This window comes from Umbelopsis ramanniana, assembly GCF_025399195.1.
Source record: "Umbelopsis ramanniana AG unplaced genomic scaffold K450scaffold_31, whole genome shotgun sequence".
Taxonomy (NCBI): domain Eukaryota; kingdom Fungi; phylum Mucoromycota; class Umbelopsidomycetes; order Umbelopsidales; family Umbelopsidaceae; genus Umbelopsis; species Umbelopsis ramanniana.
The window spans coordinates 85311-111442 of record NW_026252117.1 but is presented as its reverse complement, the minus strand read 5'-3'; the positions used below and the strand labels follow the sequence as shown (position 1 = coordinate 111442).

At 42.5% G+C, this 26132-nt stretch overlaps 9 protein-coding genes across 9 annotated transcripts; 5 read left to right on the top strand and 4 right to left on the bottom strand.

Annotated features, from left to right (window-relative positions):
• Positions 1-950: 950 nt before the first annotated feature.
• On the bottom strand, positions 951-2644 carry K450DRAFT_243163 (uncharacterized protein). Its single transcript, XM_051589378.1, has 6 exons — positions 2491-2644; positions 2259-2422; positions 1793-2187; positions 1605-1730; positions 1382-1525; positions 951-1318 (listed from the first exon to the last, which is right to left on the bottom strand). The coding sequence occupies exons 1-6, from the start codon at positions 2604-2606 to the stop codon at positions 1103-1105; spliced, it is 1161 nt and encodes a 386-aa protein (XP_051444188.1). The 5' UTR covers positions 2607-2644; the 3' UTR covers positions 951-1102.
• A 350-nt stretch (positions 2645-2994) lies between these two features.
• On the top strand, positions 2995-10649 carry K450DRAFT_210478 (uncharacterized protein). Its single transcript, XM_051584790.1, has 15 exons — positions 2995-3285; positions 3355-3520; positions 3590-5455; positions 5518-5668; positions 5729-6129; positions 6190-6503; positions 6582-6909; positions 6976-7091; positions 7156-7263; positions 7322-7486; positions 7561-7683; positions 7747-9436; positions 9512-9856; positions 9943-10442; positions 10504-10649. The coding sequence occupies exons 1-15, from the start codon at positions 3091-3093 to the stop codon at positions 10519-10521; spliced, it is 6486 nt and encodes a 2161-aa protein (XP_051444187.1). The 5' UTR covers positions 2995-3090; the 3' UTR covers positions 10522-10649.
• Positions 10650-10754: 105 nt separating this feature from the next.
• K450DRAFT_243151 (uncharacterized protein) lies at positions 10755-12746 on the top strand. The gene is made up of 5 exons (XM_051589377.1): positions 10755-10987; positions 11068-11367; positions 11436-11928; positions 12007-12133; positions 12207-12746. Exons 1-5 carry the CDS (start codon positions 10834-10836, stop codon positions 12525-12527), a joined length of 1395 nt encoding a protein of 464 aa, XP_051444186.1. The 5' UTR covers positions 10755-10833; the 3' UTR covers positions 12528-12746.
• Positions 12747-12839: 93 nt separating this feature from the next.
• K450DRAFT_243149 (uncharacterized protein) lies at positions 12840-13339 on the top strand. The gene has a single exon (XM_051589376.1). The coding sequence runs from the start codon at positions 12871-12873 to the stop codon at positions 13174-13176; it is 306 nt and encodes a 101-aa protein (XP_051444185.1). The 5' UTR covers positions 12840-12870; the 3' UTR covers positions 13177-13339.
• A 2208-nt stretch (positions 13340-15547) lies between these two features.
• K450DRAFT_175350 (uncharacterized protein) lies at positions 15548-17820 on the top strand (the record flags this gene model as incomplete). The annotated part of the gene is made up of 3 exons (XM_051584217.1): positions 15548-15652; positions 15734-16447; positions 16522-17820. The coding sequence occupies 3 exons, from the start codon at positions 15548-15550 to the stop codon at positions 17818-17820; spliced, it is 2118 nt and encodes a 705-aa protein (XP_051444184.1).
• Positions 17821-17942: 122 nt separating this feature from the next.
• On the bottom strand, positions 17943-20231 carry K450DRAFT_243140 (uncharacterized protein). Its single transcript, XM_051589375.1, has 7 exons — positions 20048-20231; positions 19718-19861; positions 19442-19650; positions 19277-19369; positions 18970-19214; positions 18526-18891; positions 17943-18438 (listed from the first exon to the last, which is right to left on the bottom strand). The coding sequence occupies exons 1-7, from the start codon at positions 20198-20200 to the stop codon at positions 18020-18022; spliced, it is 1629 nt and encodes a 542-aa protein (XP_051444183.1). The 5' UTR covers positions 20201-20231; the 3' UTR covers positions 17943-18019.
• A 484-nt stretch (positions 20232-20715) lies between these two features.
• K450DRAFT_243134 (uncharacterized protein) lies at positions 20716-22141 on the top strand. The gene is made up of 5 exons (XM_051589374.1): positions 20716-20808; positions 20870-21307; positions 21390-21551; positions 21625-21820; positions 21891-22141. Exons 1-5 carry the CDS (start codon positions 20770-20772, stop codon positions 21998-22000), a joined length of 945 nt encoding a protein of 314 aa, XP_051444182.1. The 5' UTR covers positions 20716-20769; the 3' UTR covers positions 22001-22141.
• Positions 22140-23546, bottom strand: K450DRAFT_243128 (uncharacterized protein). The gene is made up of 7 exons (XM_051589373.1): positions 23494-23546; positions 23343-23423; positions 23114-23227; positions 22982-23036; positions 22805-22903; positions 22350-22732; positions 22140-22279 (listed from the first exon to the last, which is right to left on the bottom strand). The coding sequence occupies exons 1-7, from the start codon at positions 23518-23520 to the stop codon at positions 22241-22243; spliced, it is 798 nt and encodes a 265-aa protein (XP_051444181.1). The 5' UTR covers positions 23521-23546; the 3' UTR covers positions 22140-22240.
• Positions 23547-24470: 924 nt separating this feature from the next.
• K450DRAFT_272188 (uncharacterized protein) lies at positions 24471-25792 on the bottom strand (the record flags this gene model as incomplete). The annotated part of the gene is made up of 5 exons (XM_051593044.1): positions 24471-24874; positions 24943-25197; positions 25278-25518; positions 25586-25607; positions 25680-25792. 5 exons carry the CDS (start codon positions 25790-25792, stop codon positions 24471-24473), a joined length of 1035 nt encoding a protein of 344 aa, XP_051444180.1.
• Positions 25793-26132: the final 340 nt, after the last annotated feature.

Sequence of the window (26132 nt, the reverse complement as noted above, 5' to 3'; positions counted from 1 at the left end):
GAGCACTTGTATTTACATTTGTAATCGCACTTGCGTTCATATTGGCACTCGTCGCTGGAGCTGGGACCGCGATATTTGCTGTAGATGTGGGTGGAACGAACATCATAGGGGCTGGGCTGGTCTGTTGGTTATACTGTGGAGCTTGTGCAAATTGCTGTTGCTGCTGCTGATATTGCTGCTGCATCTGCTTCTTTTTGGAATACTTTCCAGTCTTGATGTATTTTCTGGTGGTCTTTGCTTCTTGGCTTTGCGGTGTCTGAGGCTGTGAGGTTGAAGGGGATGATGTAGGTGTCATATTATACCTTTGATCGATATCTAACGAACCCTCTTGCTTTGGTGCAATTGGTTTGTTCGCCGTCTGTCCTGCCATACCAGTACTTGCAGCAGCTGTTGCCATAGTGGCAGCATGGAGTGCGTCGATCTCTGCCATGAGTAACGATCGTTGCTGTTCACTCAATTCGTGTACTGACATGTTGTCGGGCAGCTTGTATATGATTTGGTTCTGATTCCGGACCATTAATACGCGCAATCCGGCCAAAGTGATCTGGCCAATGACCTCTTCTTCCGCATTTGTGGTGATGTTAGTTGTGTTCGTTAAATTATTGTTTTCGACAGTTATAGACGCTGCTTTATCCTTCATTAAGAAGAATCCGTGTTAATGCGACGAAAATGTAGGCGACAACAGGTAAGTAGATTGTTCAGTTGAGGCTTACTTCAGTTTCATTTACAGTCTTTAGTTGATCATTGCTTTGCATTGTTTCTTTGAGGGCTAACAATGCATACAGATTTTGTAGCACTGAGACGTAAACTTTTTTTTTTTTTTTTTGTGGAGGGTTGAGCGACAGTAAATTAACACCGCTGACTGAAATCATAATTCAAAGCGGTAGCCATGCAAATAACATATGAAGTTGGACACTGCATGGCAAACATACTGCAGTAATTATTTGGTACGTTCAATGTCATCTGTGGTATTGCAATCTCATAAACAGACTTGCGTTTGCCACGCAAGGTTTCCGTATATTTACGCATATCAAACATTGATATCAGTACTACCACTGAAGAGGCTTTATTTACGAACAACTATGTATCTCCATTATTCAATCTACTGCGCGAAGACTTCACCACCTTCTTGCTGCACAAATGTTGCAATCTTGTTGACATCCCTGTTCCAGATATCGAGTCGCTTTCGCATTCCATCAATCTGATCTCTATCAAGAACTCTGGGTTGGACCCAAGTGACATTTACAGTCTGGTCAACCTGGTCAATTGAACCTCGGATAAGATTTAACGAAAGTGCCTTCATAACCAAATGTTCCACCTAAAAAAAATCCGATTAGCGCCAGTCAATGTGACGGAATCCTGTATTTTTAATAAATCTTACCTCGTCATTGGGAAGGCGGGTTTCTGCAGCAATGTCTGAGAATGGAATGGATCTATTATCTCCTGATCGCTTGAACACAGCTTCAATAAGAGACATTAAACAGATTTTTCGACTAAGGGAATCCAGGTTTTGTTGTAAGACAGGCTAATGCATTTGAGTAGAATGAGTAACCAAGTCAAACAGCAATATGAGAAACCATGTGCTCAACCATTCTCGGTCTTACCAATTCACTGAAATGTCCTGCCAATGACTCGAATTTGCCGATATCACCAGCGTTAAAAGCAAATAGAAGCGTTCTCAGCCACTCATGTTCGGTGCCGGTCCAGGAATCCAATATAGGGTGCATGAGCTGTAAAAATTGTCAGTACGCTAGTAGTTCACACGGCCGAACTATGAACATTTTGTCCTCACCAATTCACCAAAGTTGTATATGGTGTTACCAAGCAATGCTGCAATTGCCAAATCAAACGCTCGGTCTTCCCTCTCCTTCTTTGTCAATTGCTTGTTGATATCAATGCATGCGAGATATAACAAAGCTCCTTTGTAGTATTGAGCATAGTCCGCTTCAGCCTTGAAGTATTCTGCACTAACGCGGTAGAATGAGGCATATATGACGGTTTCGACGCTATCGAATTGATCCAAAATCTTTTCACACTCATCAATCGCCTTTTTCGTTTCTTCCGTTTGGCCCATCAACAACTTGAAGTATGCCGCTTCCATCACCGCGTACACATATGCATCCTTCGTCTCGGGGGTGTCAACTTTTGTGATAATTTCAGACAAGAAGTTGACCGAATCTTGCAGTTCTACAAGTACACATATGTCAGCAAGAAACATTTTAAGCAGACAAATCACTCATGGGCTCTAAGACTCATACCTGTGAATTTTCGTGCGGTAGTCAAACCAATGTATACGAGAGAGAGCTTGTTGATCTTGGATTCCCAATCGACAACGAACTTTTGGAATAGCGATATCTGGTAAGGACCGGATTCAGGCTCATTTAAGTATTCCAGAACCTTTTGTGTAAGTTGATGCCAAAGCCTGAAAATTTCAAGGTATAAGGACGAAAACTCAAGTCGAGCAAGTCTAATAACGGCCCAGTCACATACTTTCTGTCATAAAGATCCTCAAAGTCTACGTAGTAATGCTGAAGATTGCTAGGAACATTTTGCTTCTCTGAGTTGAGGAAGGCAGGTACATCGAGGTCAACATCCATTCGTTGCATGTTGGGCAGTATTCGAAACTCTGACGGTTGGAAAGGTTAGACAGGCACGAACAATTACGCGTGCACGGGGAAGTGGGACTGAACAGGACTACTACGTCATCGTTCGAGATGGATTCTATTGGTGTAAATAATTGGCGTAGTAAACTTTACTTTGCTAATACATTCGTGGAGCGGACGATTCTCTAGGATCCACCCTCGTTTATTAGTGTTTTCTAAGCACTCTTTATAACCCTTTAGTGTGCTAAGCCAAACAAGAATGACTATATACTTTTGATCTTTGCACTCTTCGCAAAAGCGTTTGAATGATGAAATTAAGTTTCTTTTCACAGAAATACTTTATTTTTGTACATGAAATATTTCTGGCATCCTGCTGGCTGATTGTCTGGCAGCTGAACCAACAGGTGACCAGTCAACTCTAACTTGTAATATCGCCAATAGACTTTATTTATCTGTGCTTGCGATTACACCGGATTGCTATCTTTCAATGAAGGCATGGCAGGCATTATCTTCCGGGTGGACTGCATTTGCAATACCCAGTAACATCCAGAAAAGACTATACAAGTTCCTTTTGCGTAAGTCTATAGGGCGTTTTCTAGCACAAGAGCTCGATTTTGAGAACTTTGATGTCGAACTTGTCAATGGCTGCATTGAATTGAGGGATTTGGATCTCAATTTAGAGGTGAGCCATACTCTTAGCTTGTAGTTGTGTATTATCTCGATATTCATGGTCTTGTTCGATTTGTCACAGGTACTTGATGAGATTCTGGCAGATACACCCTTTACGATAACAGAAGGCCATATTGGAGGAATCACTGCATCATTACCGTGGTCTAATTTCTGGAGCGGTGATATCGTTCTGGAAATGCGGGGTTTGCGCCTAACATTCAAACCAGAGGCTAAAAGACCTAGAAAAGGTACGGTGTCATACAAAAGACCTAATGTCAGCTCTCCATGCCATACAATAACACTCTTGAATCATATAGACAAGCAACACACAGATGAAGAACCCATGCTATCCACCTCGATGCACCTTGCTGGCGACTTTTTGAAAACTGAAGTCCCGCCAAATGAAGATGAGGAACTCAGACAATCAATTCACCTTTCTTCAGCGGAGTCACCGAACATGGATTTCGTGAATCAACAAGACGCAAATTTAGAAGGACTACAAGTCATCACAAAAGTTATTGACAAAATGCTTGCTAAGATCAAAATCAAAGTGATTGATTCGGTTTTGAGACTTCATCATACTTCAAATATAGCACTCAATGCGCAAAACAATTCAAATATCAATTCAAATACAATCGCAAATGAAATCCACGACTATTTTCTCGACATTCAGATACCCAGCATTTCATATTTTGATGAAACACCAGGATTATCCGACGGTAACAGCAGGGAGCCATCACCTCCAGACGTAAGCATGCAAGCATCCAGCATATTGCTGCCACCCGCCGTGAATGAATCCATAAAAATTCTGGTTGTGACATCTCCCACTATTTGGATTCGGTCGAGTTTAGAGGCTTCTATGCAATCGTTTGCTACAGCAAGCAACCCTGACCTCGGAACATTGATGAAGGAATCCTCCTTGGTATCAGATCAGAGCGACTCAGAGATGAATGACTCTAGCATGTTTCATAGTGCATTGGGTGATAGTCATCTCAGTGGATCCATTACACCGCAACAGTCATCACGATTATCGCCAAATATACCAGTTGATTTGAATTATGAAGCGCTGATATTTTCAACAGTTGACAAGGAGAACTGGCTGAGATTCAAGTTTGCGTCTGGTCCACCGGCTGAGTGGTCATCGGCAATACAGGATCAAAGTAGGCTGAGCATGAAACAACTGGATGTGCTTGTGAGCTCTATCTGCATAGCTTTATCTCCAAAACAGGTAGTCTGGATGACCGAAGTTCTGGAAATGCTAACTTCGACAAATAACAGTCCTGAAAGTGAAGCAGCTCAAGAACATGATACTATGGCGAGATCACCTTCGGATGAAGATACTGAGAACTTGGAGGAATTGATGAATTCGAGTATGCATGATTTTGATACCCCAGAATCTCCTCCCATATACCAAGGACAATCACCACTGCATCATGGTCAGGAAAAACGATTCGAGACCAATATACGTACCCATTCGCGATTTGATAATATACCACTTGATGCAAGACGGAGACAAGAAAGACATGCAGGTTCAATCTCCAGTTCACCACGTAATACCAATCCAATGACAGAGTTTAATTACGGAAATACAAGTAATATCATGAGCTTTTCAAATTTGCATCATCAAAAGCAAGCAGCACCAGTCAAAATCAAGTTTTCGCTTAACTCTGCCAACTTGTACTTGTTAATGAATGAGACGTCCGTACCACCCGGATTTTTCTCAGCCCCAAGTCCTGAATCGCTCGATACCGATCACCTCAAGATCTCATTAAACCACTTCATATTGCGTTTCAAGGATTGGTCTTCATTAAGCGCCGTGAACTTATCTGGAAATAGGTCACGAACAAGTAGAACGCCGGGAAGTCCAATGCCTGAAGATAAAATTGAGGAAGTGATGCCTCCCAAGAACGCGCTAGACATTCGTATTTCCGACATTTCTATACACGAGTGGCTGGCTAGCCGCAGCAATAATCAGCAACAATTACCCGGAATGTCAAGGTTACGATATGACATGTACAACCCAGTCTTGCGATTTAATGAGAACATCCCAAAGACCTATAGAAGTGATCAAGGCTTTTCAACGATCAGCCTAGCAGAGCTTCCACAAACTGACGTGAAAAAAGACACACTACGATTCAAAATTGAGTCATGGGAAGGAAGAACTGATTCTCCTGCTCGACAAGGTGAGTGAGATTTATATGATACACTTTAGGGAAGGGTTAATCATTAATGCGCTCTCTTTCAGAGATCGCAATGGAGACAAAGCCATTGCAATTGAATGTGGATATACGTATGGTTGATAGATTGGAACAGTTTGCTTTTGCATTTATCAATCGACCAAAGAAATTTGATGAAGATATACCTTCCGTAACGCAGGGTCGCGCTTCACAAAGGAGGTTTGTGTCTCTCTTCATAAATTGTCAAAATTTTCAGAATGCTCACTTGCAGTCTTGTAGAATACCTCGGCAAACCAGTGAGGATGACATATACGCAGATCTCAAACAGTTACCTAATAGCAAAAGTGTGATCAGAAATCACAGCATCAAACTGCCGTTTATAAGAATTATACTGCTAACTCCTGATATGACGAACGCAAAATCCAGAGGAGAAACGACTCAACTGATACATGAGGACTTCTTAATAATTGATATACGAAAGCTTTGTTCTCGAAATACAGGATTGGAAAACAATACGAATTACGAGCAGTCAGCTTTTCCTCCACAAACTGAGCCACTGGAAGACATTGATTATTTGCATATTGGATCGCCAGGCGCATTTGATACCCCTCAGCTTGCAGAAAAATTGCGTATTCAGTTTGAAATCGAAAGTGCCAATATATTTTTGAAGAAAGCGAATGGTGAGATGATTTTCATTGCTATTCTCATTGGAGAAATCAAATTGACCACACGCTTTGCAGATATGGAACCGACCTGTTGGTTTATGGTTAAACCTCCGTTAGAGCTACCAACCACTACTGCGATAGGCAAAGCGCCTTCTAAACGATTGACGACAGTCAACATCGCTATTTCTTCACCACAACCTGAAAAAGCGAAGAACGACAATCGATTTCATGCTTTCGATCCTTCAGCAGATCAAAACATACCATATTCGATCTTCGAAAATCTGAAACGTGATCAAAACGTTGAAGATGAGGAGGAGAAAATACATATACCAAGGGAAGAGCAATCAGAGTTGTCTGCTCGATTTAAAAAGTTTTCAATTGAATCATCGGTAAGATGTCTACAGCTTTTCTTTTGTCTACCTTTTATCATCGGCCGCACAATCCACTTACGCATTCATTGTTCTCAGATTATTTCCGTCCAATGCAATCTGCCCCTCACTAGAATGAATCTTGCAAAGGACACCTGGGATCGTGTTCAAATTATACAGAACGACTTGATTCTCTGGCAGCCACGATTCTTAGCTGCGACAAAAAATGATCAGCAAGATGCAAATGTCACTGAGCGTCAAAATCTGCCCAGGAGTTCAGGAAATACGACAACGGAGTATCAAGACGATTTCCAAAATCGCACGTCCTCGTTCGATCAACCTGAAAACGGCACCCAATCATTTCCTGGACCTCCTCCCAACAATAGCAATCCCACCTTGTTATCGATCATGGCATGTCTTCAAAGAGGTGAGATTCATATTTATGGATGCTTATCACAGATCAATGTAATGATGCCATCATCTTTTATTTTAGCTGAATGGACTCTTCATTATCAAAAAGAAGATGCCGATGGAGCAAAAAAGATTTCCACGTACGACGCAATTATGTCCAACTTCCAATATTTTGCGGCAATAAGGAATTTGGGTCAGGTATGGTAGTAATTTGATAATGTCATTTATAAGATCAATACTAGTTTCTCACTATACTTGACAGGATGAAAATATCACAACGCTGGATATTGATGAGATACTATTGTTTGAAGTGAAGTCTGAGAATGAAGTAGAATTGTTGCTTGAAAGAACTATCCCTAAATCCCTTCAGGTTTGTAGTACCATTTTTCAAAGCTTTTGGCTCTCGAGTACTAACATCCTTTATATAGTACACAGCACCCATGATAGCACTTATGACAAAACTACAGAGTAATGTTGCTGAAAATGTGCAAGATAAGACCACCAATGTTGTCATTTCCAATCTCAAGTTCAACTATAACTCTGATGTTTCATTCATCGACAACTTGGTCAAGTTCCAGAATGGTCCATCCACGGTAAAAATAATGATACAAGCTTTCAACAATCTCTCCAGCTTCCCACACTTACTGATTTGAACTTCACTCCACAGATGAACATCATAGACCCTCCTGATACGTTCATCAAAGTTTATGTCACAGTCAGTGATACATCCATTGTATACAGGCCATCAGATAACCCTTTGGTTGCTGCAGTTGTTCTAGATGAACTGAAGGTTTGTTTATTTTGTACATTTTGTGTAAGACGGCTCATATCTGACCAACTAGTCTTCTGATAGGTGGTGACTGAAGTGTTTCCAAATCAAGAACGCCTCTCGGTCAATTGCCAAACCCGTGCGCTTGACCTATATATCTGTGACGATCGTGGGGAGCTAAGCGAAATGGATGCCGTCACTCGACTAAAGGGGCACAGCGTTAGCGCTTCCCGTTGGTGGCGAAACGTCGGCATGGCGCGGTGCCTAGCTATGCGAGATATGAAAGTTAATGTTTCAGTTGCTATGAGGGAAGAAGAACAGCTATCCTTAGACCTTGCTCTGACAAACCATGTTTTGGGCATCGAAGTCTGCAAAGACTCTCTTCCTACTATTATGAACTTAATATCCGTTGTAACGGCTTCGTCTAAGCAAGATCAGCCATCCGAAGATCAGCCATTTGAAGATCAGCCATCCGAGGAATCTGACGAAGACATCGCTCCAAACGAAACTACTCTGAACGTGAATACTCCCAATATGCTTGCGAGTTTGGATGAACAAGCATTTGTTCTTCAAGATACGCCAGTTAGTGAAAGCACAAATACAGTGTCGAATGATATGGAGTATGTGGAAGAATACTACACTGCTGTCAAGTCACCGACTGATAACCGTCGTGGTGCCTCGCCAAGCAAGGACTTTGAAGAGATGTTTATCGTCCCTCCAAGAAAACCGAGACGCCAAAACGCTACTCCAATTCATGAAGACATTATTCACATTATGGATGAAAACGATGCGCCTACTACCTTTGTACTCGATGAGAAACATTTCTCGAACAACCAGCCAAATGCACCCAAGAAGCCTAGAGTGGATATTTCAAACAGTATAAAACGAATCAGGCTGAAGGATTTTACAGTTGTGTGTAAGCTTTACGATGGTTACGATTGGCGGCATACTCGACAGTATTTCGCGCAACATCCATCAGGGCCGTCCAAATCTTACTCCAGTGGCCCAAGTGTTCCTCAAGCTCAACCGCACTCGCCAACTTTTGAGGAGCCCGAAAGACATGGATCTCCTGTTCAATCACCTAGCCATTTCAAAGATGACTTTTCACCTCTGTACGATCCCAGCAGGCTATCACATCAAAGAGCAAGCTCTGAAGCTGGCTATATAGGGGAAGACTTTAGTGACACCACAAGTCAATACACCCAGTTCCGCTATAACTCCAATGTAAGAGATGGTAAACGGCCAGCTATGCATCATCAAAGGTCTGCTAGCTCGCCTGACAGCCTTCATCCCAGAGGCAGTTCAAGACGAGGCTCACGGCGGACCAAAAATACTCGATCCCAATCGGCAAGGATCGAAATCAGACTTGAACAAATCAATGTAGAATTCGATTTGCTTCCAAGTACTGGACAGCTTGCATCACACTTGTATATAAGTGTGCGTGATTTTGAGATACTGGACCATATCAAAACCTCCATGTACCGCAAATTCCTCTCTTATATGCGATCAGATATGCATCCACGGGAAAGAGGATCCAATATGATTCGATTTGAGCTAACAAGTGTTAGACCAGTACCATCGGAGAGTGCAGAAGAACACCGGCTGAAATTTCGTATATTACCTATGCGGCTTTACGTTGATCAAGACGCTGTCATCTTCTTGATCAACTTTTTCTCATTTGATGCCAAATTTCTCAAATCTACTCCGATGGTTCAGCCGGAAGTACGCAGTTCCTCGAAGCGAAAGCAAAGAACGCAGAATACTACTTTCTTCCGTAAGTTTAACCTAAAAATCCGTGTGCTTTTTCCTATTCACACGTCCTCTTCTAATCTCTTTCATGTTCCAACAGAACACGTTGAAATATACCCTGTGATTATGAAGGTGGATTATCGACCAAAACACGTCAACTATGGTAGCTTGAAGGAAGGACAATTTGCAGAAATAGTGAACTTCTTTCACCTGGATGCAGCAGAAATGAACCTCAGTCATGTCAGGCTGACTGGTATCAAAGGATATGATAGGCTAGCGGAAGCTGTGCTGAATCATTGGCTACCACATATTCGTGATACACAGCTGGGAAACGTGGTTACTGGCGTATCATCAATTCAATCTGTCGTGAACATCGGTTCTGGGGTTGCAGATCTCGTTCTCCTACCAATAGAACAATATAGAAAGGATGGACGAATTATTCGAGGTATTTTTAATGACTTCTTGCATATGTGTTTGTGGTAAAACACAATTACAGCATCATTAACCCCTCATTGTGTGGATTCAAAATAGGTCTACAGCGAGGAACACAATCGTTTGCTCGAGCAACTACCATGGAAGCGATCAAGATTGGAAGTCGCCTAGCTGCTGGAACGCAAGTCATACTTGAACAAGCAGATGATTTCTTCTCGCCCATCATGCCCAATGACGCAGACACGCATGATGACGATGATTTCGATACGAGGCCGGACGAGCGGCGACCCAATGATTCCGATTCCGACACGCAAGAAGTTATTAGCAAATTCGCAGATCAGCCATCCGATTTATCGCAAGGGTTACAGCATGCGTACCATAGTCTGAGCAAAAATATTAAATCAGCAGCACACACCGTCCTTGCTGTTCCTACGGAGATACAAGAAAGTGAAGGTCCTCACGGAACGGCCAAGGCGGTCATTAGGGCCGTGCCTGTGGCGGTGATCCGACCGCTAATAGGGTTCTCTGAAGCATTTGCCAATGTTCTCGTTGGTATTCGAAATACAATTGACCCAGGACAAAAACTCCAGAGTGTTGAGGTAAGTTTGACAGATCTGTGTAATGTTAAGATGACTTCACTAACCATTATACCTATTTCAGAAATACAAGCGAGGTTAAATTTTGTACATTATAATGGTTTTTTCTCCAGCGTCAAGTTGGTCATTGCTTGAGAGTTCTATGTTTATTATATTCATTAAATAATGTTAAGAAGGGGGATGTTATTATTACACAATTGCCCTGATGATACTTTCTGGTGATCCAAATGCGGAGTATGAGCGCTTGACACATGCGTCACAGATAACGCAGCCTGTGAAAGTTTGGCTTAAAACCCCCAAGGCGTTAAACCCTCCCTTGCCAGTCTACTTATCGAGTACTGACTAGTTGTCTATTCAACACTCAATCGCCCTTTTTCACATTTGACCCTTTGAAATGGCGACCACACAAGAGAAACTCATCAGCAACATCACCAAGGAACTAGACAATGACGCAAAGGTCAAAGTTGCTGCTGTCGATATTGACGGTGTCCTACGTGGTAAAGTCATGCAGAAGTCCAAGTTTCTAAGCATCCTCAAGGATGGCTTCGGTAAGCCTGCCTATTCGAGTTGATCATCTTGGTAATTTCATACTCAACTTACACCCATATATGCTTCTTGTCTCATTAAGGGTTTTGCTCGGTCATATTTGGATGGGATATACATGACAAGGTGTACATGACGGGTGTTGAGTTCAGCGATGAGGATTCTGGGTTCTCCGATCTGGTGGCCAAGGTTGACCTCAACAGCTTTAGACGTATACCGTGGGAGAACAATCTCGCCTTTTTCTTGGTAGAGTTATTTCATCCAAAGACGCTCGACCCACTCTATTGCTGCCCGAGATCAACGCTGCGACAAGTCACCAAGAAGTTGGAAGAGGATGGACTCACAGCATACTGTGGTGTTGAATTTGAATTTTTCAATTTTAAAGGTTCGTTATCTTGTATTCTCAATTACCATTGTTGAACCGTGAGCCACCACTAATGACGGGTATATTAGAAACTCCGGAAAGTCTGGTTGAGAAAAATTATGTTGGGCTGACCCCACTAACACAAGGCATGTTTGGCTATTCATTATTACGTCCAACACAAAATCAGCAATTCTATGACGAGGCCTATGATTTGCTTCGAGATTTCAAAGTTGACATTGAGGGATGGCACACAGAGACGGGACCTGGTGTATTTGAGGCAGCACTAGCTTACAATAATGCCATGGAGTCGGCCGATCGAGCTGTCCTGTTTAAAACATCCATAAAGCAACTAGCCATTAATCATGGTTTCATTGCATCGTTCATGGCCAAGCCGTGGAATGATCTTCCGGGGTGCTCAGGTCACATCCATTTCAGCTTGAAAGACACAGATGGCAATAACGTCTTCGTACCAGAGGACAAGTCCAGCAAAGATGGAATGAGCCAGACCATGAAGCATTTCGTAGCAGGTATTCTTCTAGGCTTGCCAAGCATACTTGCCGTTCTTGCACCTACAGTCAACAGGTAAGCCACTTTATCTATAAAGTCCAGTCAATCCACTTTTGGTGACTTTGTAGTTTGGGACTAACATTTTGTCAATAGTTACAAGCGCCTTGTCGAAAATTACTGGGCTCCTGTTACTGTAAGTTGGGGTATCGACAACAGACTCGGAGCCATTCGAGTCATTATTCCACCATCATGCTCCAAATCAGCGACCAGAATAGAAATGGTTAGTTCTTGCCCCGTATCTGCTTCACATCTAATTCAAATAGCCATTTATATTCATCATTTCGTTTCAATAGAGAGTTAGTGGAGCCGATATTAATGCTCACTTGGCAATTGCCGCTGTATTAGCTTGCGGCCATTGGGGTATTCGCAATAAGAAAGAAATTCCAATTGCTCCAATTGGCGGTGATGCAGCAGCTGACAACGCAACCGGAACAAGACTGGCTCGAACTCTTCAAGAAGCTTACGAACAAATGTCTCAACCTGATTCTGTTGCGAGACAAGTGCTTGGCGACTCTTTTGTTGACCACTATGCGAAAGTCAAGCAGCACGAATGGCGACTCTGGCAAACAGCTGTCACTGACTTTGAGACGAAAAGATACCTGGAACTTATTTAATGCATTGTTTAACTTGCAAGGTAGTTTAATAGCTATGGTTTCATTTGATAATGTAGTCTTAGTGTAGTTCATTTTCTTTATTTTTTGATATTTTTGGCCAAATGCGATGCTTGCCATATGGAAGCTTTGTTCACTTTGCATCTTGCAATTTTAGCCTGAACATCAAAATCAGGGTACTATGTTTACGATAACATTAAATTATAATCTACTTGAACAAGCTGTTGCCTGTGCCTGATATTCTGGATCGGAATCCCAATGAATTTCATCTGGTATCACGTGCACAATTTGTTTACGCTTTTTTTTTTTTGACACTTCTAACCAAGTTTGATTCCCTACAGGTCCAATGGCAACCCCACCAACGCCGGCTAGGCTGGCCAAACTCACACGGACAGCATGCAAGATATTCAGCACTGTATACAACCCAACCGCGGCTCGCTCCGGCAACAAAATCTTGCGCGAAAGATTAGTTGGACCCACTGTGTCCAGCTACTATCCACAACCCCTTGTACACTTCCGTGACATCAAGGCAGCATTTCCACAACTCAATCTCATCGACACTGACGAAAAGGAACGATTGGATGAAATTGCCCGAAGAAAGCGTCGAGGAAAGGGTGCTCCAAAGAAAGGTATTGTAACATACGCGATATAATCTCAATATTACGAAGTAGTTCGTTAGCGCTTACTAAAGTTTTTTCTATGATTAGGACAAGGCAAGAGAGCTTCGATCAAGAAGAAATAAAAACAACAATGTATAGACTGTAGATTTTTCATTTACCAATTATAAAGAACAAGCAAAATTTTTCATGAGAATACGAGACTATGGTGTGCATTTGTTTTTCAGAGGTTTGTCTAGCAGTCTTGGCATCACCAATGTGAGATGGGAATGAAGGTGATACAATGCTGTAGCACCTACAATGTCTATGAACGCCTTTACTGACATGAAAATGGAAAGGTGGCTGTCCAAGTAGCCGCTGGATGATATAGAAATATATGGCAAACAGTGAAATACGTCGGCTTCATCCGTTTAGCCACTCACACCTACTGACTTCCGCTGCATGCTTTTTATGTAGTTAAACGGTGTTATGTGAAGGTGCCACAACGTATGTCTAACTAGGTTTGAATGGATTGCGCACTTTCTTGAAATTTGTCGCAAGCTGTTAGATACTGGATGATAAAACGCACTGTCAGCTCCTAGAACGAATCATTTCGCTCTCCTCACCTTCGATTTCAACTTGCAAGCAGCGGCGTCCATGATGGGCAATATGTTCCCAATATGGCTGTAATAGGTTTTTCTCAGTATTTCCCTTATTTGATAAATAATACGGTCACCAACTTCGCAGTTCTCTGGATCACGCGAATACAAGATAACACTCTTCAGAACAGAAAGATATTGACTAACAAAATGTTCCACTATTTTTTGCCACGGTAGCATCACACCCTATGTTTTCAAATACATATTGCTGTTCTACAAAGATAGACACATATAGTGGACTTTTTTCCATCCTCATGATAAGGCTTGAACTTGAACCTATAGAAAAAAACCTTTATCTCACCGAATCGCAGTTTGGCCAATTCACACTGGACAGGCTATACCATAGAATAGATATCAATCCCATGGAGTGAAATTTTTAGAGTTCCCAAGCACCAAGTTCCCGTGTCAAAGTTTCTTGTATCGCACTCCCCCCAGCACGCTTGTACTCTTAAATAGAGATCAAGGATTTGGTTACACCTTTATTTTCTCAGCATTCTGACTTCCTATCACGAAGCGTATTTGAACGTTGCCGCTATGTCCGATAGCATCATGTCGCCGTACCTAGGCAATTTGACTCTTTCATCGATAAATGTAAACGTGATTAGACTAAAAGCTATATGACTTGTGATAATGGATCGATGGTTTGTAATGCTTGATCGGAAAATCAAGAAGCTACATCAGATGTAATTAATTGTCCGCAGATAGGGCTATGTTAGAGACGCTGATTGCGCTTACAGGCTACAGATAGTTCACACGTTACATGCATCTGTAAGAATTTTTACTCCTAGAGCGATTGTTGTTGTTGCTAGCTTTGAAAGGTATTTTAGTGGGTTCGTGTAGCCATAGCCATTCCTGTCTCCACCCTCAAGGTGAATTTTTACTGTACATGGGAATGAATGGAAGAGAAGTCGTATCGAGACTCAACCCAGCCCAGCCCAGCGTTCCGTATGGTCCTCCTTTCACTGCAAAACTTGTTCGCTTGCTATACCTTATCCGGTGGGTGGTGTTACGCGTACACCATAGTCATTACCCAGGTGTAGTGATGTCTGCCTCTGAATAAACCCATACTCTTTACGATTCTCAGAGGGATGCCATTTCCTGATGATCACCCACCCAGTATCGATGGTGGAATAGGATCTAAGCAGCAGCCATCATACGTTTATTCCGAACGAATATGAACTTACCTGGCTATAAATCCCTAGATTGGCAATTAGAGGCTGCCAAACCCATCACGCGCTCCACTTTTTTGCGAGTTAAAGCGGAATGATCTGTGCACATAGACAAGCGTTTCAAAGGAAATAATTGGTCATACTGAGCTTGAGTTCCCTAATCAGGTTGCTGCAACTAGTCTATCAAAGAGCTCCAGAATCGCACACAGGTGATTTCAGTCCCTTCAAGGAAGTCCTGAAAAGGAAAGAAACGTTTCAAATAGCAATTTGTGTCCATCTGCAACAATCTACTGCTTAGATGGCGTTTTCCGGTTGATAAGCCTATTATAAATATGAATCCATCTTCACATCCCACCATCACCTCACACATTGCTAGCACATCCTCTTCCCAGATGTCGTTTGACGAGTCTACCAAAAAGGAGGCCATCACAGAGCCTGCACCAGTTGTAGAAGACGAAAAGGCAGCCTTGGACGACTTGGATCAATACTATGCTGACCGTAAAGACAACTTGACCAACGTTGCAGCATATGGCCATTCTCACAATCCCGATGTTGCTGATCTCACCGCTCACGAAGTCATTGGAGATGGTGCTGGTGGCATGGATATTGAAGAAGACTTGAAGATTATCGCCGATATGTCTATTCTTGAAGAAGATGATCCCAGCATGCCAGCGTTGACTCTTCGAGCTTTGCTCATCGGTCTGGTATGTACTCCATCTGTTTCTACATGATAAAATGTTACATGTCATTGACTAACCTTTCCACATGGTTTACTCTATCACCAGTTGCTTGCTGCTTTCAGTTCTTCTGTCAATCAGCTTTATATTTTCAAGCCTATCAACATGACTATCTACCCTGCTTTCTTGGTCTTGCTCGCTTGGTTCTTCGGTTTGACATGGGCTAGATTCATGCCTCAAAAGCCTCATTGGCTCAATCCTGGTCCATGGAACGTAAAGGAGCATGTCATCGCTACCGTGACTGCAACCTCCGCCAATGCTTCTGCTTATGCTACATGGATTCTTTCTGCCCAACAGCTGTTTTATGTCCAACAACCTTCCGTTGCTGGTGGTCTCTTCCTTGTCTTGGCCACTCAACTTGTAGGATATGGTATCGCTGGTCTGTACCGTAATTTCTTGGTGTATCCTGCAGCTATGATCTGGCCCAACAAGTTGCCCATTGTCTCGCTGTTGAAGACATCCTGGAACGAGTCTCCTGAACAAGGATACAAGCAGCTCCGTTGGTTCTTCATTGTCTTTGGCATTGTTTTCATTTATGAATTCATTCCTCAGTACATGTTCCCTCTTCTTGGTGGATTCAGTATCTTCTGTATTGCCAAGCAAGACTCTGTTCTTTTTCAACGACTCTTTGGTGGTACCAGTGTCAACGAAGGTTTAGGTCTTTTCTCCTTCTCTTTCGATTGGCAATACCTTTACAATGCTGGTGCCCTTTACACTCCTTTCTGGGCTCAAGTAAACTGGTATGTTGGCATGGGTCTCTCGGTGAGTTCTTTGTTTCCAATAACCATATTTTTTTTAACTCCCTTACTGCGAGCTAAATTCTTGTACCTTTTTAGATGATCTTGATTCCCGTCATGTACTATGCCAACGTTTGGAACGCTCAAGCCTATCCTTTCCTGTCTTTGAGTTTGTATACCATCAACCAAACGGATGGTAGCACTATCCATTATCCTCAGGCTTCCGTTTTGAACGCTGATAACAGTTTGAACGAAACACTGTACGCTGAAGTGGGTCCTCCTCAGTTCGCCACATCATTCGCCGCTTCCTACATTTTCCTTAACATCGGTGTCAGTGCTTCCATCACCCACGTTGCTCTCTTCTATGGCAAGGACATCTGGAGACAATTCCGTGGTGCAAGAAAACAGAATCTCGCCGAAGATATCCATATGAGACTCATGTCCGTTTACAAGGAAGTGCCTGCTTGGTGGTACTATATCGTCTTCGTTGGCGGCATTGCCTTGAACATTGGCCTCGCCTACGCTAATCAATCTCTCCTTCCATGGTGGGGTGTGTTGTTTGCTATTCTCATGTCTACTCTTCTCACCTTGCCATTGGGTGTCATCACTGCTATTTCCGGAAATGGTTTTGGTCTTAATGTCGTCGCTGAAATGCTTTGCGGTTTTGTTCTTCCCGGAAAGCCTATTGCCAACATGTACTTCAAGACTCTTGGATTCAACACCATGTGGCAAGCTACCGAAATGCTTTCTGACTTGAAAGTTGGTCACTACTTGAAGGTTGCTCCCCGTGCTATCTTCACCGCTCAGATGCTCGGTACTGTTCTTGGATCCGTCATGAACTATGTCGTTAACAAAGTTATTACCACCAGCCAAGCTGCTATCTTGCTCACTCCTGACGGTAACAACATCTGGAACGGTGCAACTCCACAAACCATTAACTCTGCTGCCATTACCTGGGGTGCTGTTGGTCCTTATAGAATGTATGGCCCTGACTCCCAATACTACATTGTCTTGTGGGGATTTGTCATTGGATTTTTCGTTCCCATCCCCGGTTACCTCTTGCACTGGAAGTGGCCTAAGGTCGGCTTCAACTATATCAATACTCCTTTGATTATGGTTGGTCTCTGTATGTTCCCCGGTTCCACTTCTTCGTGGCTCTTCTTTGGTTTCCTTCTTTCCGTTTGGTCCCAATTCTATCTCAAGCGTTACAAGCGTGATTGGTTCGTTAAGCACAACTATCTCTTGTCCGCTGCTTTGGATGGTGCCACTTCAGTTATGGGATTCTTGCTTGCCTTTATCGTCTTCGGCGGTGGTAACGGTAATGTTTACAACTTCCCACTGTGGTGGGGTAATGACTACGAAGGATTCACAGACAGATGCTGCGCATACTGTGAATAATTATAATTTTGGTTTTTCTTCTTACATTATACTATGGTATTAATTGCTATTGTTTTTCTCACTAACAATAAATGTAATGTCAGTCTCAGCTGTGCTATGATTACATATAACAACATTGTTGTCTCTCCACTGCGTACATGACAGCCTTCTTGGATATATATAATATATGCGTGCTTTTATGATTTTATTATATTCAAATCTAGTTGACAACCATGTTCTCGACTTTATTAACAAGTCCTTGAACAGCAGCTGAGACTTTTTCTTTGGTGCTCTCTTCGGCAGGTTGTTCCAAGTTGATACCGATCAATTCCTTACCCATCTTCTTGTCTAGTCGGGGAACAGCATTATCGTGAATCAAAGCCAAGTTGACCTTATGTCCGAGCAGATCACGGATATTGGAGATGCCATACTTGACCATGGTTGGTCGCTCAAGACCAAGACCCCAAGCAATGACACGAACATCCGGTGGAAGTCCAAGAGGCAACAACATTTCTGGTCGGAACATACCAGAGTTACCAATTTCAACCCATGTCTTCAAGCCATCGTGCCATGAGAAGATTTCCATACTGGGTTCAGTATAGGGATTATATGTAGGCTTGAATCTAATCTTATCCATACCTATGAGAAAACCCGTCAGTGTATGCGTACGACAATATGGTCTAACTGGTCAGACACCGGTCCCGCTTGCTTGCTCCTACTACTTACCCATCTTCTTGAAGAAGACATCCATGAAACCAATAAGATCAGCAAGACTCAAATTCTTGTCGGCAATAACACCTTCGATTTGATGGAATTCTGCAAGATGGGTTGCATCAACGGATTCGTTTCTGAAGACACGATCAATTGAGAAGTATTTAGCAGGTCGGAATCCAGAATCCTTGGTCTCTTGTGCGAGCTTGTACAACATGTATGAACTGACAGCAGTGGTGTGAGTACGCAAGATCAGCTTCTCAGCTTCTTCTTGTTTCCAGTGATAGTTGTAACCGATAGAGCCGGTGTCACCACCATTTTCATGAACAACCTTGATTCTCTCCATCAAATCCTTGGGGAATCTATCAGTTGTAGCGGGATCTGTAGCGCAGGAGGTTAGATACCAAATACAAAATCAAAGTTTGACTATATAAGCCAACCATTTGAAATACGTCTTACCCTTGATGAAGAAAGTATCGTGAGCATCACGGGCAGGATGCTGTTGAGGTTGGAAAAGAGCGTCAAAGTTCCAGAAGCTGGACTCTACGAAACGGTTGGTAGGCATTTCTTGGAAACCCATTTCGAAGAAAATTTCTCTGAACTCTTGTCTAACTTTCATCAATGGATGAAGAGCACCACCAGATGGCGCAACACCAACAGCGTCGAAGTTGTATTTTTTGAAGTTGGCATTTTTCCATTCACCGCTGTAGGCATGTGTGAGTGACTGGAGTCAAACTGTTTCTTACGGAACACACGGTTAACACACCTTTGAAGCATCTCATAAGTAACATCGGTAGCTTCTTTTTTGATCTCCAATGAGAAGTCAGTGCCCTTTGAAACACTGTAGGCAAACACTTTCCTGTAAACGCACACCAGTAACATCAGTACGCAAGCCACAGTCATGCAAAAATACATTATGCATATCACTCACTGCTTGTCGGCAAGCTTGCGCTTCTTATAGTCGGCAAGTAGTTTGGCATCGGGAAGTGTACCGGTAGATTGAAGTTGTTGCAAATCAATCTTGGTCTGATCAACAATGCTATCGACAATGCGGACGAGGTAATTCGGGGGCTTTTTGTTGATCCATTTGTTTTTGAAGGCCTTTCCTTGACCAATGCTGGCCGACTTACCAAGCTTAGCCTGTTATGAAAATTAAACATAAGTGATGGTGGTGGCAAACGCAGGATATTTGACATATTGTACTGACCTGGAGATCGGGGATGGTAATACCTTCTGGGCCGGCAGGGACAGCATCAAAGACACGAGCTTCGTGACTTCCGGATTCAGCAAGCTCTTGACCTTCTTCAGTCAATGTCCATACTTCCCGTTCAATGCTTTTGTAGTCAACCATCTAACAGGATACACAAAAGGGTCAGTTATACTTTGTCGAGTAGGTCATGGAACAAATTTATCTCAAACTTTCGAGCCATCGCAAAGAGAATGCCACCGGACACTAAGTGCTGGCATTCTGCGTATAGACGTCGACCATCTTCCATTATGAACAAGAATGGGCAGACATATGTTTCGAGATACGTACATCTTTGGAGCGCAATGAATTCAAAGCTCCAAGAACAGCAAGTTGATCGACTGGAGAACCATCAGCGGTTTTAAGATAGGTTGTGTCTTCTATCACACCTTGTTTGTCAAGGGTGGTCAGTACAAGAGTCTGCAAATCGTCCTGGCTTGACATGATTATTCCAGAGATTGACTTCAAACTGAAGGGTCTTGTTGAAATTTGTTACTGAGTTGGTTTGACTCAGAGGTGGCTTAGCCGGTTCCACATACCGTCAATAATGGCAAGCTGTCAAATACCTTATTCCCGCTCAAGCTAATAACCAATGCGCGTTTCATTTCATATTGTGATAAAGAAAACTCATCTTTAATGACGTTCAATCACTATACAAAGCATAAGCTATCACTCATCTTGTTCGCGCTAGATTGATGAACGCGAGATTTTCCAAGGCATCGTATTCTGGAATATGTCGACGACAGTTTTTTCCATGGACATTACGACTGAATAAACTTATACAACCATAAATACACTACTTCTGGTTCTTGTGTCAATTGCAAGGTACCTTTTCCTTGCTGTGTGGTGATGGCCACTACCGAAGCAATTCTGAGCATGTGATCAGATGAGATTTGTATCCCGAAACCCAATCACCAAGCAGCTTTCTGTCTGATTCACATTGACTTTTGACTCGTCCAGTGTAAATAAATACTCGAGAAACTTGTGCAGGCTTATTTTAAAACTTATTTCTCATGTTGCGCTCAATGTCCATCGCCGCTGGTCGCAGTCTGGTAAGCTATTGTTCCTTGTTCTACTATCACGACTCAAGAAAGTAACTCTCTCCTATGATAGACTTTGGCCAGCACGACACGATCTGTTATGCCTCGTATGGCACCAGGTATGCCGATCGCGACGTTCCATCGCTACTATTCAGCCAAGAACTCCACGACATCCGTGTCTGGTTTAGCATTCAAGAAGGCAAACCGTCACCACCGACAACTTCCCTTCGTTCCAACCATACAGCCATCAGCAGAGGAGGCTGTCAATAACATTCTTTATAACACTCCTGGACCTGCCAGTGGACCAGAAACACGCCATATTCTTAACTGCCTTGTCCGAAATGAGCCTGGTGTTCTTAGCAGAGTTTCTGGTGTTTTGGCTGCAAGAGGTTTCAACATTGATTCCCTGGTCGTCGCCAACACTGAGGTCCCCGATCTTTCTCGTATGACCATCGTATTTAAGGGTCAAAACACCCCCATTGAGCAAGCACGAAGACAATTAGAGGATGTGGTAAGTGTTTATCTAACAAAGACAAAAAAACCAATGGGTGGCATCAGTAGTATGAATAGTTCTGATGCGTCTGTTTGTATAGGTGCCTGTGTGGGCTGTACTGGATTACACAAACACAAAATTGGTTGAGAGGGAGCTTTTGCTTGTCAAGACTTCCATCCTTGGCCCCGAAATGCTTCACAAGCAACTTCCTGACACCTACCAGGAAGATCATGAGCATGAAATCAGTGATGATGATGAAGAGGTATGTCCATTTCCACACTCAATTTTTCTCTTTTACGAAGGGGCCCAGCCTGACTGATCCTGGTTATATTTAGGGTTCTGGATCTTCTCACTTGCGAAAAACCTTCTCTCACCTCCGTGCTTTGACCGAACTTGCTCGTCTTTTCGACGGTAAGGTTGTTGATGTCTCTTCCGACTCTGTCATCATTGAGCTTTGCGCCAAGCCCAGCAGAATCAACTCTTTCATGAAACTTCTCAAGCCATTTGGTATTTTGGAAGCCTCCAGAACAGGTTCGTAGTGCAAGCTTGCAACACATAGTATGTATGAGCTCAGTAATAACTTTTCATCCCCTTTCTACAGGCGCCATGGCTATGCCTAGATCCCCCGTTCTGGATCACTATGAACCACAACAAGAGCACGCCATTGAAGATGACAACGGCGTTGACGCTTCTATGCTTCCTCCCGGTTAAATTTAATATCATCCACTTCCAAGAATTCAAAGTTGTATTTAGCAGCATCCTGTGTAGAATAAAAGAATCTGTTTTTGAAATAAAAAAGAAAAAAAAAATTGACGGTGTCCAAGGTTTTCAGCTGACAGCCATGACGGAGATGTAAAATAGATTAAAAGTCGATGCCAAAGCTGTGGATGGGGTTGCAGGATTTTATTACAAGGAAACAAAAACATTTTGAGTGAGTGATGTTATGTATGTCTATTTACTGTTGCCCTTCAAGGTCTCTTCAACAGCAGGCTAATAGAAAAAACAAATGGTCGTTAGTTTATCATCAACAAGTAGATGTACTTTGCATCGTTCAACATACCTTCACTCTAGTAGAGTACATGTTCTCGACTTTTTCCTTGACTTCATCAAACTTCTCTCGGGCTTCTGAAGCTGTGCTTTCTAATTTGCTGGTCTGTGTATTTGCTTTACTGGAAATATCGCTTTCCAACTGCTTAGCTTTGCTGGAAATTTGGCTCGTGGCTTCGGATGCTGCACCAGTGAGTTGAGCGACAGTATCGTCGACTTGCTTGCGTGCATCGCCAAATGCTTCGTTCAGTTGCTGATGAGCACCATAAAGAGGGGGGAACTTTCTCTCCAATCTGTCAAGATGTTGACCAATGTTGCGGGTAGTGTTTGGCATCAAGTAATATGACGTGCCGACGGCAAAGGCTGTGGATGTTGCAAAGCGCAAGACAACGTTGCCTGATAAGGAATGAGCCCACCGTCCGTTAATCAATGCATTTGCACATACTGTTCATACTCAATCGAACTTACGGTTGCGAGAGACGATGGTACCGGCCAAGGCAGCAACACCAACATACAAAGCATTAGGCATAACATATTCTCCTGGCGCTATAGTATCATCAACGCATTCTATGTAAACAGAAATTTAGGATCAGGAATCGTGTCTTTTTTATGCTGATGAACAAGCTGATGGAAGGCAAAGCTTACTCTTGACGTTACTTTCGAATCTCTGAAGTCTTGTTTGGACTTGATTTAATTGTTCCTAAGAATATTCATCAGTTAACCCATGCCCCTTATGAACAATCTTGAATATGCCACGTTGCTATCACTCCTTACCACTCCTTCATCATAGGTATCGTTCACGTATTTTTGTGCGATGGCGACGTTCTCCTCCAATCGTGAAGGTGATTCAACAAGAACGATTTCTGCTTCTGGTTCGTCGTAAATGTTCAGCTAAAACCCATTGTAAGCAATAAGTAGAAAAAGTTTTGACATTAAACGTAAAATTGACATGTCAGTCCAACACGTCGAAATGTGAAATATGTTATTGAGCAGGATTATAGCTGACCTTCTGCTTACGCTCTTCAGCATATGCAACAGGACGAGACACAGCGGTAGCGAGTGCGAAACCTGCAGCAGCAGTCGACAGCTGTAAAGTAATCCTGGTAAGTAACGTGCTGGCAGCAAGTAATTACGGCCTTCAATGCCAAACCACTTACAGAATGCTTGATCGCTGGCGAAATCATCGTAGATACAGCCTGTTTGATACAATGGCAGGGAAATAATATTTTGAGCTCGGACATCTTCGCTGGGGTTTACGTCATTCACTTTTCACCTGAAAAATTCAGCATTAATTCCGTTATGTCTGAACACTTATTTTTTGCACCATATTACCTTCATGTTGAGCAAGTCTATTGACAAAAGGAACCTATATTGCTAACTGGAACTGTATGCAAATGGAGTTCTTTTTTATTTTATATTTTATATAAAAATCACGGAACCTTGAGGATCTTATAAATGATTTTGGTGGGCACTAGCCATACCTTGACGTTTTTTAAAGAGTGGATGTGTGGCATATAAATTTACTTCAGATGTATTTCGCCACTGCATGTCAACCTTACTGATCACAAGGATTCAAACGACTCCCGTTTTTTATTTAAAGCCAAGGCGTCTATATTGATACCGTTTCACTTTTTTACATCATCCTATCTGTATCCCTTTACTGATCACTACCGTAAACATCTATTCAAGGGTCTCCTGGCACTCCTCCCTGGTAACTTGAAACTCTGCAAGTCGCTCCCTGGATCGTCGTTCAGACTACTTTTTCTGAAAGTGGTGTTTACGATAGCTTTTTCCTTTTGATTTTTTCGACTAATAGTGGAATATAAATATATTCGTTAGAAATAAATCCATCTAATAAAGCTCCAATCGAAACATATGCTGCCTTTTGCCATTTCGATGTTGACATAAATTTTTTCACTTTTTTTATTTAGTGAATTAGTGAACTAGATATGCAGCTTTGTCCGAGACGGCATCAATATTATTGATAAAAGAAAATGTACTATCAAGACTACAGCTTGTTGAAGAGTATTGCATAGCCATTGATGGGGATGGATTAGGCTCTGAGATTAATATTCGGGTACATTGATAAAATAGTAATTGGTATTTCTGTGTCTCTGCTCTTGAATTTGTAACATCAACGACGACTACTTTGTGGATTTGGATCTTTTAGCAACTGTTTCTTTAACTTGTTTCCAAATACTGACTGCTCCCCATTATCTTGATCGGTTACTTGACTATCCGTTGCCCAATCGGGCCTCCTCAATTTCTGCAGGAACATGTTACCGAGTATGACAGCGTCAGCAGATGATAGAGGCTGCATATTGTTACCAGGCTGGCGATGGAGCATTCTAGCGGTTCGAGCAGGTAATCTGGTACTTTCCGTCGGCGGCACAGATGGTGGAATTATAGAATCGTCACTATATACATTACTAAACTGTGTATAATGAGACGAACGGTAGCCTTCGCTCGTTCCTGATATTTCAGACCCTATTACTGTTGAAAACTCTTTAAATTGCGCGCTAGGTTGTTCAATGGGGGCTAGAATGCTGGGCGTTAACTCAATATCAATGTAGGGTGTTGATCCCCAATGTCGCGAGTATAAATACCATTATTTTCAGGTCCCTGTTGCCGACTCTTTAGAGGACGAATATAGCACCATCCTGCAAGAATGACGCATAGAACTACACCAGCGGCTAATACTGCCGCTATTGCAACAAGACAATAGTTACCCGTGTCGTTATTGTTCAGTAAACTCTTATTATCCTGACTAGCACCACCAAAAGAAATCGAAGGCTGTATTGATGGCCAAGCCGCCTGCGATGACGAAGATGATGGCGAAGGTTGTAAAGGTTTTGCAGGTTCTATAAACCACGGATTAAATGTGAGTAATGGGGACTGTTTCCAAGTTGTCATAGTTCCAAAGCTTGCAAACATGGAGTACCAATTAGTGTAAAGGCAGAAGGCGGTGGAAATATCTTGTTTTTACCACTAGCGTCAATGCTGGATATATTGATAAAGGCCTCCCACGCCTTGGGTTCACCTCCAGCCGGTAGGATTTCTGGCACAAAGCTATCATTCAAAAAAACTGGCAAATACCCGGATTTGGTGGGAATATCGCGCCAGATCTTCAATATTTTGGGTTGAAATTTCACAATGCTTGAAAGTGTTATGTTGATCTTGTTCTACAAATACTTAGCGTCAAGAGACCGGCATAAATTGTACATCTAATAGAAGTGGAGCTGAACATACCATTTCGACATATATCGAATGCCTGTATATATTAAATGTCAATTAAACCAAACAATGCAACGATTCCATGGTACAAGATTGGAGAGCCATTTACGTTGGATTCCAAGTGATATTTTGTGCCGTTCCTATGGTCCATGTTCCACCATGGGGAGAGCATATGGTATCCTGATCACCTTTCTTTCCGCATCCTACATGTTGGTGTTTCATTGCTGGTTATATTTTATCATTGTATGCAGGATTCAATCCAGCCATACTTTACCCTGAAGGTCATGAGTAGAGGTGGCTACAGTAGAGGACAATGTCTGCAACAGAATGACAAACCCCGGAAGTCGTATTAAACGGCCGTACATTAACATATAGCTGTATGTAAGTGCGTGAATCGAAATATGTAGTTGACAGCGCCTAGTAGCGCGAACTTTAGTTGTAAGTGCAGGTCGATCTTAAGGGTCTTTTTGCCTGCGAATAAAAAGGATGAAAATCACATCGTCATCCGAGAATATGAATGCTCAACTAGGTCCCCTCCCTGACGTGCCAGGAGAAAGTAGGT

Bases quoted from the DNA above. Each gene is read 5' to 3' on its own strand.
- K450DRAFT_243163 (XM_051589378.1), bottom strand. From the start codon at position 2,606: ATGCAACGAATGGATGTTGACCTCGATGTACCTGCCTTCCTCAACTCA. The intron at 2,423-2,490 runs GTATGTGACTGG...TGAAATTTTCAG, and splicing joins GAGGATCTTTATGACAGAAA to GCTTTGGCATCAACTTACAC. The intron at 2,188-2,258 runs GTATGAGTCTTA...GTGTACTTGTAG, and splicing joins TACCGCACGAAAATTCACAG to AACTGCAAGATTCGGTCAAC.
- K450DRAFT_210478 (XM_051584790.1), top strand. From the start codon at position 3,091: ATGAAGGCATGGCAGGCATTATCTTCCGGGTGGACTGCATTTGCAATA. The intron at 3,286-3,354 runs GTGAGCCATACT...GATTTGTCACAG, and splicing joins ATTTGGATCTCAATTTAGAG to GTACTTGATGAGATTCTGGC. The intron at 5,669-5,728 runs GTTTGTGTCTCT...GCAGTCTTGTAG, and splicing joins GGTCGCGCTTCACAAAGGAG to AATACCTCGGCAAACCAGTG.
- K450DRAFT_243151 (XM_051589377.1), top strand. From the start codon at position 10,834: ATGGCGACCACACAAGAGAAACTCATCAGCAACATCACCAAGGAACTA. The intron at 10,988-11,067 runs GTAAGCCTGCCT...TGTCTCATTAAG, and splicing joins CATCCTCAAGGATGGCTTCG to GGTTTTGCTCGGTCATATTT. The intron at 12,134-12,206 runs GTTAGTTCTTGC...TCGTTTCAATAG, and splicing joins CAGCGACCAGAATAGAAATG to AGAGTTAGTGGAGCCGATAT.
- K450DRAFT_243149 (XM_051589376.1), top strand. From the start codon at position 12,871: ATGGCAACCCCACCAACGCCGGCTAGGCTGGCCAAACTCACACGGACA.
- K450DRAFT_243140 (XM_051589375.1), bottom strand. From the start codon at position 20,200: ATGTCAAGCCAGGACGATTTGCAGACTCTTGTACTGACCACCCTTGAC. The intron at 19,651-19,717 runs GTCAGTACAATA...TTTTCATAACAG, and splicing joins TTACCATCCCCGATCTCCAG to GCTAAGCTTGGTAAGTCGGC. The intron at 18,439-18,525 runs GTAAGTAGTAGG...GTTTTCTCATAG, and splicing joins TGTCTTCTTCAAGAAGATGG to GTATGGATAAGATTAGATTC.
- K450DRAFT_243134 (XM_051589374.1), top strand. From the start codon at position 20,770: ATGTTGCGCTCAATGTCCATCGCCGCTGGTCGCAGTCTG. The intron at 21,552-21,624 runs GTATGTCCATTT...GGTTATATTTAG, and splicing joins TCAGTGATGATGATGAAGAG to GGTTCTGGATCTTCTCACTT. The intron at 21,821-21,890 runs GTTCGTAGTGCA...CCCTTTCTACAG, and splicing joins TTTGGAAGCCTCCAGAACAG to GCGCCATGGCTATGCCTAGA.
- K450DRAFT_243128 (XM_051589373.1), bottom strand. From the start codon at position 23,520: ATGATTTCGCCAGCGATCAAGCATTCT. The intron at 23,037-23,113 runs GTGGTAAGGAGT...GAATATTCTTAG, and splicing joins ACGATACCTATGATGAAGGA to GAACAATTAAATCAAGTCCA. The intron at 22,280-22,349 runs GTATGTTGAACG...TTTTTCTATTAG, and splicing joins TGTACTCTACTAGAGTGAAG to CCTGCTGTTGAAGAGACCTT.